Genomic DNA, 12,115 nt, shown 5'->3' with positions numbered 1-12,115 from the left:
AATCATCGTTCAGAAAAAAAGATAGATGCCTTATACCTGTGATCTACAAAGTTTCTCATACTATGGAAGAAAAGCACCATTCCTAAACTGATACAATTTTTTATAATATGTGATTTTAAGTATGTAGGCTTAAGTAAATTTAAAAAATTAAATATTATAAGAGGTCATTTGGTCATTTTATGTATAATTAAATAATGAAAATTAAGTATTATAAGTAAGCGTTTGACTGTTTTATATATAACATATATACTATATTCATATGTAATATACACGTATATGGCATCAAACTTTTTTTCAGGATTATCTCATTGATGAAATTGAGTTGGCTTTTACTCAGGCCTATATGATATATTCTTACCATTTTTGCTATTGTTTGATCAGGGCTGTAGTGTGGATATAGCAGTGCAATACTTTACACTTAAAAAGTTCTGAAGTATCAGCGTCATTTAGAAAAATGGTGAAAAACACAAGAAGAAATATCTGAAATGTTTCACTGTATTTGCCTCTCGGCAAGGGGAGATGCGAGGCAAGTCTTCCACCTTTTTGTTATAAACCTTGGAATACTATGCTTTTAAAAAAACCCAAAACTTATGAGGATGTATAACATTGATGTAGAGAAAAATAATTTGAAAGCAAGATTGTGAAATTTGTGTTAGTTTTGATAAGAAAAACAAGGAGACTGGTTGGGCACTTCTTTTCAAGATTTTCTTTTTCTCTGATTATGAAGTCACATTGCAAGCGTCTTCATCAAGGGCCTGATCAAACTCAACATTTTTATTTTGGGGATGTCATACAATAACTGAGTCACTCAGCATTATTATTAAAAAATAGGAAAACTCAAAGGCTTAACACAAGGTGGGAAGGAGCTTTTCACTCAGTTCTCACCGGGAAAATAAATGTGAAGATATCAAAAGGAGGAAAAGAACCAGCAACAGTGTGCAAACCTGTAACATCACAATATAAAGGACTTCAACTGGGTGCTAATTGAATTACTACTTCTGAGGACCAGAAATATATTTGACACATCCTGTAATCATATGAGTGTGGAAACGTATGTGTAGTTTATGTATGTGCACCTAAATCCTATAGTATTTTCAGATAAGCTCAGATGGAAAGTTTGCAAACTGCCTCCTTATTTCATTCTGCCAGATGAGCTCTTTCTCTTTAATCCTTATCTTTGCCCCAAAGGGTGTTATGTGTTTGGGGGCACCAAGGAGAGAGGAGTCATTCAGAGCCAAGGTGTCAGAAATGTAGGCCACAGTTTGGTAAATAATACGGTAGATAATACAATATGGTGCAGGTGTAGACTATTCTCTAGAATTGCCTACTTTTAAGGTTATTGAGGAGAGGCATGAAAACCTTTAGTTGATTTTCTTCTGTCACATATATTATGCTTACATGGAATAATAATCTTGGTAAACTCAGTTACAGGATGTAGGGGGAGCAAAAGAAATTATCACAGAGTTCTTAAAAAAGAAAGCACAAACTACAGGCACTTGTGCCAATGTATATCCAATAGGCACTCAGTACATCAGTATTGACTTATGTATATTAACTTCGTTTTCTAAAAAATATGTCAATGTGAGTGAAAGAACCTAAGAACAAGAATATTCTGTGTGGTATTGTTTGTAAGGGCCTAAGGTTGGAAATATCCATCACTAAGGGACTGATACGTGTATTTGTAAATGCATAGAGTGACTCTGTAAACGTAAGACAGTTGCTACCAGCGGTTACCTCTAGGGAAGAAAACTGGTGGCTGGAAGCCTAAGGTGGAGGGACACTCACGTGCCTACCCTTTCGTACCTTTAAAATTTTGTACTATGTGCATGTAGTGCCCATTCAAAAAAATAAAATTTTAAATAAAAGTGGGCCTAATTCTCGAAGTGATGGTTAAATTGTATTTGTCATTGTTTTCCAGCTTTCCTTCCTCCAAATGCACATGGCTACCAGATTAATCTTCTTAAAGCCCCACTTTTAACATATTATTGATGTGCTCAAGAAGCCACAGCATTTCCCTGTTGCTTCCACACTCGCTCATCCTCCTCTTCCTGATCATCAAGGCTCTCCGCATTCTGGCCCTGGTCTCCTCTACAATACTAGTCTTAAAGGCTTTTCGCTCCAACACACTCTGCTATAAGGTCGTTTTCCTTACCTTTGCCTGAACATGCTGTGGACATTTTCATCCCCTTATGATGGCTTATGCGTTTTGCCCCTTCCTTCTTTTTTCCATCTATTTTGTGAATACTTCTATGAATTCTTGTTAAATTTTTCCTCAAAACCACACAATTTAGCATTTGATTTTGTAATGTGATAAAGTTTCATTCGAATTAATCTTATGTTCTCAACTAAATTAATTCACTCGCACGTGAGGTGTGATGATTAAAGCATAGTCCTAATCAAGGAATAAGAAGCAGAATTCGGTGTTGTTTCCATGGCGCTATGATTCCTGTGGAAGAGGTCATTCAGAAGATACAACGATTGGACCTACCAATCAAAACGGACAGTGGCCAAGACACCTGTGAGAGGGGAAGCTCTGTGATGGCAAGATTTGTTCTCTTCTTTGTCGACCTCACAGCACAGTGTAAGCTTCAAAGGAGGAGTAAATTGGCTAATTACATCACCCCAGTAGAGCGTGCAACAAACGAAACAAAACAAAACGAACTTAAGAACAAATCTTTGAACCGGGCCCTCTGAATTTTCCTTTCTAAGTTGGTAAATTGCTATGTGAAGTGTGGCATTTGGCAGTTTTTACTGATTCGTTTTTTATTGCCTCTTTTTTCTTATTACAAGAATAATAAGTTTTGATCTTAGCAAATGTAGATGAGTGAAAAATAAAATATGTCATCTGTGACTCCATTATCTAATGACAACTGGTCATATTTTGGTGTGATGCTTTCTCGTATTTTATAAATATACATAAAAAGTATATTTGTAAAACTGGAATCAGACTATACATACTTTTAAAATTTAAATTTTATATTTTTACTTCTTAAATTGAAGTATAAGTTATACCCAGTAAAATGCATAGTTCTCACTGCTCAGTGAATTTTTACATAGTATATACTGTTTTGTAAACTTCTTTTCACCTAACAATGGAGTGCAACATTTCCCAGGCATTAAATATATTTCTACATCATTTTAAATTACTACAAGGTATACTACTGTATGTGGACCATTGTTGGACATTTAATTTCTTTCTCAAAATTTTTCTCTATCATAACTGTGTTTTGGTAAAGATAACCAACATTATTGCTAAGTCTTTGTATACATTCTTGAGTATAATCTTTAGATAAATTCCTAAATAAGGAATTACTTAGAAAAAGGTAATATAAAATTCTGACTTTTGATATGCCAATTTCCATTTCCGAAAGGATGTAGCAATTTCTTCTGCCTCCAGCGGATGCTGACTGTGTCTAGGACTCTTTGCTAACTTTAATATGCAGAATGGGAGAACCGGGTGGTTTAGGAAAAAGAGCTTTCGAGTTGCATTTTATAAAACATGGGTGGGTGCTTTACCAAAATTACTTTAATAATTATCTTTTCTTTTTGTTCTTCAGAACAACGTCAAAGCATTGTCCTGACTGTTCTCAGGATGGAGAGTAAAGGAGCAATACTTTTTTTTTCTGGTCCATGTTGTCTAGTGTTTGAGAGATTTCAATCACTTTTCTTTTTAATTGTGGTAAAATATATATAATGTAAAATTTAACATTTCAACCATTTTAAGCGTACAGTCAATGGCATTAAGTACATTCACATTGTTGTGTAACCATCACCACCGTCCATCTCCAGAACTTTTTTCATCTTCCAGAACTGAAACTTCATATCCATTAAAGAATAACTCCCCATTTGTCCCTCCCCCCAGCCCCTGGTATCCTCTATTTTTCTTTCTATCTCTATGAATTTGACAACTGTAGGTGTCTCATATAAGTGGAATCATATAGGATTTTTCTTTTTGTGATTGGCTTATTTCACTTAGCGTAATGTCTTTAGGTTCTTCCATGTTGTAGCATGTGTCAGAACTTCCTTCCCTTTTCAAGGCTGAATAATATTCCATTGTATGTGTATCCCAGATTTTGCTTATCTATTCTTCTGTTGATGGACACTTGGGTTGCTTCTCCTTTTTGGCTATTGTAAATAATGATGCTATGAATGTGGGTGTGCAAATATTTGTTCGAGTCCCTGCCTTCAATTCTTTCCAGTATATCCTCAGAAGTGGAATTGCTGTATCACATGGTAATTCTATGTTTAAGTTTTTGAGGCTTTGCCACCTTGTTTTCCCTAGCAGCAACTTCACATTACTTTAAAGCTGTTTGTCCATTATTCTGGTCAGGATTTTGTGATATCCAAGTAGACCTCCAAATACCTCAAGGGATATGAAATTTCCAAAACAAAATTAATTGTACTTTATTTTAAAATTCCATGCAGAACTTTTAGCAAGAGAGGAAATATAATGCAGGATTAGTAAAAATAGTGCTTCAGTTCTTTATTCCTCTTCAAAAATAAATCTTAAAAAAGATGTAGGTAGGTGGGCTCAATGAAACTATTTTTTTTTTTCAAGGTGATAACTTGTGGAGGCATTTAAAGGGTTGAGGCAGTTAAAATGTTGTATCTCTGACCACTTGCCTGCTTTAAATCCTAGACCTGACCTGAATTTACCAGGCGCACAACCAACTGAAACACAGACTCCCTGGACCCACCCTAGGCCAGACTCACTCCTGAGTGTGGAGAGAGCCAGTCTAGGAGGAATGGCACTGTGCTCCGCTCCAGTCATCATACAGTTCTCCTTCTCACTGTCCTATTTTACTTCCTTCATAGCATAAATCTACTTTAAATGATGTTGTTTGTCTACGTGTTTCTCGTCTGTCTCCCTCTGTCCTAAGACAAGCACCGTGAGAACCGAGACTTGCTTACCAAGTCTTTTCCTACAATTGTGCTGGGCACAAAATAGGTCCTCAGTAAATACTTATTGAATGAATGAACTATCAGATTTATGACATTTGCTCTCTTAGTCTATTTCCGTCCACTTTTAAACTATTTAAAAAATGATGAAATATTCTAAATACTCAGAAAAGCACCTTCTATTCATACTTAACAAATCCTAAGATTTTACCATATTGCTTCAAATTTTCTTCTATCTTTTTTAAAAAAAGACAAAGATAAAAATATAGAGGAGATGGAGAGATGGCTAGTTTGGGGAGTATGCGAAAGTGGACAGTCCTTGTTAGCCAGTAAGACGAATGGTTCACCTGCATTTCTTACGGCCTCTCAAACTACAGATCCCAGGCAGCACTGCGGCCGTCAGGCACGCGGTCTCTTCTTTTCTCTGCTGTAAACAGCCAATGAAAGGTAGAGTTTTCAAAGGGCTAGAATGACATCTGGTGTATTGACTGTGACCAGCCTTAAATCTAGTTACTGACGTTTGGAACGTGCTTCTGTAAACTAGTTTTAAAAAGGCTTCTCCTGTTAATTCATTCACAGTTCACCGTGCCTCTTGTTGCAGAGGGAAGAAAAGCTGATTTAGTAATCTAAATGGACGCAATACTGAATTACAGGTCGGAAGATACCGAAGATTACTACACGCTCCTGGGATGTGATGAACTGTCTTCGGTAAGGCAGTGATAGAGCTGTTCTTTTTCACAACAGTATTTCAAATTTTTTTTAAGGTTTTAGCTTTGAACTTTTAGTCACATTGCCCAAAAACCTAATCTTGTATTTCCTTAAAGCATTTTTTGCTCAGAGAAAGTTAAGGATTTAAATATTTCTTGGGTCTTTGCTTGAACAGTGTCCTATTACAATTTTTTGGACACTTCTGATTGAATATGTGTATTCTGGCACATCATCATAGACTCTATTTCAAATATACTAAAAATACGTGTTTGAAATTTTATTGTAATTGCTGTTGGCTGTGTTTCATAGTATACGTAAGCTATATCTTTATCATGGTCGTTTGCACTATACTTGAAATAAAGTGTAATTTTCTAATAATTAGTGATTTTAAAATGTTTTATTAAAGTATGTAAGTTTATGTGAGCAGGTAAATTATATGAACAAGGAGCATCCTTTTATGTTAATATGTCAAATTGTGTGAGAGAAATTACTTCTTAAAAGGGTGGCTTCTGAAACAAAACGTGTGAAAACTCTGTAGTTGATCCATAACGGAATAATGTTTTTAAAGGTTCCCATAGACAATTATAAAGGTTGTAAATGTTTTTTAAATTATGGAAAACTCATTTACAATTTTACCTCACAAGGGTAACACTATCAATGTTTGGTATATTAATCTCCAGTCTTTTTCCTATATATATTTTTTAAAGACCTGTTTTGAAGGATATTATATATACTGTTGATTCCTGCTTACCCACTAACATTATAACAAGGATTTCTCCATGCTATTAAACACTCTTTATACATATTTTAATGATTACATTTTTCATTTTATTGTTGTACCACAATTGATTATTTTCTTATTGTTAAATATTTCATTTACTTCCAGTTTTCCAATATTTTAAATACTGTTGAGATAAATATGAAATATATTTCAATTGCATTATTAAATATATGTTATTTTATACTTTATATAATATTTATTGAAATATTTATTTTATTCTTAAAATATAGCTATTAATATTAAAATATTTTAAAGCAGAATATTTTTCTATTTATCTTTGTTTCATAAGACTGAAGTTTAGTAATAAAATATACTTAATCTTCTTTGGAGAACAGAATGTGATACTGGACACAAAGGATTAAAATGTCTATCTTCATCACGCTGAAGACGTTATTTTAGATACCTTGTAGTTACACACACAGGAACAGGTTATAATGCTCCTTTAATTGCATATTTCTCCTTAGGGATAATGTGTTACTCTTGTTTACTTTGGTAGTGATTTACTGTAGCAATTGAGAAAGCTTATTACCCTTTTTACCATATGTGTTATTTACACTTTGGATTACACTACTGCCAAATAATTTTTGAAGAAACTATTTAAAATCAAAGGAACATTATTTAGCTTGATAAGTTTCACAATTTAGATTTTTAAAAAATATTGTCATGCTAGGTTATAAAGTAAAAGTTGTTATATCCCCGTAATAAATCTCTTGACCCATTTATTCAGTCCTTTGCAATTATGTTATTGTCTTCTCAGTCTACAAAGGAGGATTAATTTTGAATAGACTAAAAAAAATGATCCCATTGTTTATTGATAATGTTTATAATGGTTTCACTTCGTGGTTATCAGTTATAGTCATACTTCTCTGTATGTACTGTGGCGTATATTAAAAGGAGAATAAAAGCATTGTCTTGACATTCCTTTTTCTGGATGTATTTTACCAATTTTGTTAATGGCACAGCGTCTGTAGATAACAATCATTTATTTAAAATGAAATGACCTGTCACAATTTTGTCAATTCTTTTTATATGTATCTTTCCCATTTAAAATATTTTAATGCCATTTTTTGAGTATTTAGTGTAACATTTCCGTTACTTGATTTGTATTGGATGGATTTTCTTTACTTCAAATATTCACTTGATTTGATGCTCTGAAATTGACCAGAATTGTTCATACCCAAAACCAATTTAGCAGTTATAATTTCAAAGCAAACTGATATTTTGATTCTACTTGTAATAATTGAGTTGAGACACACACATAGTTCTTTTGTTTTAGTATCCAGTTCTTTCAATTTAAAGCTTGTGTTGGAAATTAATTAAATGACATATATAAACCATGGGAGGATTTCCATGCTGTTGAGTAGAAAACAAAATCCCCCCCATTTCAGAAACATTGACCAAAGTTTCATTCCAAGTCAGTCAGCTGTTTCTCCCTATATCAGATTTTACACGAAAGACACGTGCTATAAAATCTTCTTATTGATGCAAACACCACACACTAGTGGTGTAAGACATCTTCTCTGGTGTGGATCTTCTTTGATTTTTTTTGTTTGCTCACCATTTCAGTAGTAATGATAAGACTTCCTGATTTCAAGATTTCATACACTTGAAAATTGAACATAAACTGGATAAATGGAAAAACCTATTTTTTTCTAGTTCTCTTTCTTATTGACTTCAGACCACCTGGGTTTAAATCTTAACATTTACTAGCTGTGTGATTTGGGAAAGTTACTTAACTTTTCTATGCCTCAGTTTTCTAACCTGCAGACGGGGGTAATAATACTACCTACCTCATGCAGTTGTTGTGGGATTAAATGAGACACGTTATATAAAGGGCTTAGAACAGTGTCACATAGTAAATTGTTGTGGTGGTTGTGGGTGTTTTTTGGGCCTCATAATAATACTGTGCGCTTGGAACTTTGTAAGTTTATTATCCTATACTTTATATTGTTGTTTTAAATGTTTTATTTTGAAACGATGTTCAAAATAGACTTTTTAAGAGCAGTTTTAGGTTCATAGCAAAATTGAGTGGAAGGTACAGAGATTTCTCATATACCTCCTTCCCCAACTCGTGCGTAGCCTCCCCCATTGTGAAGGTGCCCACCAGAGTGGGACATTTGTTACAACTGATGAGTCCTCACTGACACATCGTAATCATCCAAGGTCTATAGTTTACATTATGGTTCACTCTTGAGTTGTACATTCTGTGGGTTTGGACAAATGTCATGACGTTTATCCACCATTATAGTATAATACAGAATACAGAATTCACTGCTCTAAAAATCTCCTGTGCTCCTCCTAATGGAATAACTTTTGACTTACAGAAAAGTTGCTGTGTACACTTCACTCACTTTCCCTTAAGGTTAACATTATATCTAATGGTAGTACAATTATCAAAGTCAGAAAATTAACATTGGTACAAAAGTATTAAGTCAACCAGGGGCCGGCAAACATTTTTTGTAAAGGACTAGATCAAGACAGGGTCAAGACGAGGGCGAGGCAAGCAGGGTGCTCAGGACACAAAATTTAAGGAGGCACTAACTCTCACGGTTGCACAAATGCACAAACTAAGAGTGTACTTCCTTAAATCTAGGTGTCCTGTTTGTCTCACCCTGATACTGGCCCTGAGGTAGCAAATATTTTAGACTCTGCAGGACTTAATGGTGTCTGTCACAAGTACTCTGCTTTGCCATTGTGAGAAAGTAGCCATAGATAATATGTAAATTAATGACCCTGGCTGTGTTCTAATAAAACTTTATTTAAGAAACAGGTGGTGGGCCAGATTTGGCCTGTGGGCCAGAGTTAGACCACCTCTGATCTAAAGTATAGCTGTCATTAGAATTTCATCATTTTCTACTAATACCCTTTTTTTCTTCCAAGAGCCAAGCCAGGATCCTTTATTAAACTTAGTTTTCCTGTTCCCTTAGTTTTCTCCAAAATGGCAAGTTCTTGTACCTTCCTTTTCTTTCATGACCTGGACACCTGGAAGAGTAATGGTCAGTTATTTTGTAGAATGTCCCTCAGTTTTGGTTTGGCTGATGTTTTCTCTTGATTAGATGGAGGCTGTGTGTTTTTGGAAAGAACACTGCAGAAGTGATGTTGTACCTTTCTCAAGTGTATCATATCAGGGGTATATGATGTTGATATGTCTTGTTGACCTTGATCACTTGGTTAAGGTGGTGTCTGGCAGATTCTCCTGCCAGGTTTTTCCACTGCAGGGTTACTATTTTCCTTTCAGTAATGAACAAATACCTTGGTGAAGATTTTTTGAGACTGTATAGTGTTTCTCCTCAAACTTTCACCCACTGATTTTAGCATCCTTTGGTGGATCTTGCCTGTAACAGTTACTATTGTGGTATTTGCCTAATGGTTACTTTCTCTTTTCCTCATTCATTTTACATCAATTACTTGGAATTCCTCTGTAAATAAAAGCTATTCCTTCTCTCACATTTATTTATTCAACTATTTTTGTCACTATGGATTAATAGTTGTTGTATTTTATGGATTATAACCCAATATATATTGTGGCTCACATTGTTTCTATAGCTCATGCTTCACTTATCATTTGATTAGAGTGATGTGGGATGATGTCTCATGGAATTTATTTCAGGGACATTTCTAATATGTGGAGTTTTGTGGGAAAAATTAATTTCAAATTAAGTGAATTGAAATGATGAATACTGATTAACCTATTTATTAAAATGAATCTTCTCTTTTCTGCAGCATATTCTGCAGCATATAAATTTCCATCACTAGAAACTGTTCATTCTTGTAATGAATAAATCACAATTTTCAGAAAGCTCCTATTATACTACAGTCGTGTTTTTTGAAGAACATCTGTCAGTATATAATCAAATGTTTAGTCAACACTTGGCATTGGGTCAGTACTAGAAGTGGAGAGGGGTGTGGAACAAAACAAAACAAAACAAAAAGATGAGACATAGTGCGAGTATATAAGGATCTTGGCATCCAGTCAAGGAGCCAAAGCTAATACTACTTGGAAAACAATTTGAGAACAAATAAGTACTGTGCTATGTGGTATTGTCTGTAAGTGCAACAGGAATTAAAGAAACAATATCTGAAAAGACTTCAGAGAAGAGGTGGACCTTGAAATGATCTTACTCTATCAAAATTTAGATGCATGGAGGGAGAGACAGAGGACATTTGAAAGCTGGAGAAGATCCATCCAAGTGGGAATCAGATTAGTCCCTATTGCACAGTAGAGTATTTCCTGGCACAGATAAAAATATTGTACTAACAGGATATGGAAAAGATCAGTTTTTAAGTTTTAAAATATAATTTCTAAAATTAATATATATTCAGTAAGGAAATGTAGAGTATGAAAAGAGCACAAAGGAAAATGTTAACTCAGATGCTTAATATTTGGGAGTATGACATGTACATGCCAATTATGTGTGCATAATGGTATATCTATGTAGTATGTAAATAAGTACGTGCATATATATATATATATATATATATATATATATACACATTTATATGTGTATTTTTATATATGTTTGGAGTCAGACTACCTGAGTTCAAATCCTGGCTCTACCACTTACTAGCTGTGTGACCTTGGGAAAATTACTTAACCTTTCTATGTCTTGGTTTCCTAATTTGCAAAATGGGAATAATAATAGTACTCATCTCATAAAGTTGTTGTGGGAATTAAATGAAACGATGTATGTAAAGTGCTTAGAACAGTGCCTGGCACACAGTAAGTCTCAGTAAATCTAAGGTATTATTATCATCATACTATACATATATACGTTACATAATCTCTTTTGAGGTAAAACATAGGTTTGCACCACACATAATGTTTTGTAGCTTACCTTTTCTCATAGAAATACATTACATAAAATTTTTCAGATTATTAAAAGTCTTCTACTACTAGATGATTTTTTAAGGACTGAAAAATATTCCAGCCTATAGCTATATTACAATTAACTTTAACAAATGTCCTATTACTGGACACTTTGTTTAAAATTTATAACATTTTATTCATTGAACCTCCTTATAACTAAATCTTTTCCCACCTCTGATTATCTCTTAGACAAATTCCTAGAATTGGAATGGTTGGATCAAAGAGTATGAAAAAAATTAAAGGCTTTTCATATATATATATATATGAATATATATGTTTATTTTCATATATATGAATATATATTTATATATATTCATATATATATATATATATATCCTAATTTCTTACCAAAAGATTTGCGCCTATTTACATCCTCACCAGGAGAGCATGAGACTGTTCATTTCTTTGCACCCTCAGTGACACTGAGGGTCATTATTATCCCTTGGATGTTTTGATACATTTGATTATGAGTAAAACTGAGCTTTTTTTGTATTTTTTTTGGCCAATAGGATAGGCAGTTTTCCAGACCTTGGACATTGGTTCAGGAAGGCAAGATTCAGTGACCTTGACATGGAGAGCCTCACTTGCCCATGGTCTGCACTGGCAACTGGGCACCTGGAGTGGGGATACCAGGAGATAAATAGAACGTGCCCAAGACAAATTAACCCACTTTCCCAGTTAGTTTACCCAGAACTAGCTCTACATAGGAGATTTGTGATAAACTTTGTGACAGTAAAACTATGAAAAGTAATGAAGACACACCTGAACTATTCTAACTTTTAAAAATATGAAATTGGCAAAATACAGAAAAGATAAAGAAGGAACTAACAATCACACATGTTAGCACTACTGAGAATTAA

General features: G+C 34.1%; 1 protein-coding gene across 1 annotated transcript in view; it reads left to right on the top strand.

Annotated features, from left to right (window-relative positions):
• Window positions 1–3,712: 3,712 nt before the first annotated feature.
• The window catches only part of DNAJC12 (DnaJ heat shock protein family (Hsp40) member C12), a 34,614-nt gene continuing 26,211 nt past the window's right edge, over window positions 3,713–12,115 (top strand). Inside the window, exon 1 of the mRNA XM_008537145.2 lies at window positions 3,713–5,607. Within this exon, the coding sequence (XP_008535367.2) occupies window positions 5,530–5,607 (78 nt within the window). The 5' untranslated portion in view covers window positions 3,713–5,529. The remainder of the gene's footprint in view (window positions 5,608–12,115) is intronic.

This window comes from Equus przewalskii, chromosome 1 (assembly GCF_037783145.1).
Source record: "Equus przewalskii isolate Varuska chromosome 1, EquPr2, whole genome shotgun sequence".
Classification (NCBI taxonomy): domain Eukaryota; kingdom Metazoa; phylum Chordata; class Mammalia; order Perissodactyla; family Equidae; genus Equus; species Equus przewalskii.
The sequence above is the reverse complement of the archived record's forward strand: the minus strand, read 5'-3'. Positions and strand labels throughout refer to the sequence as shown.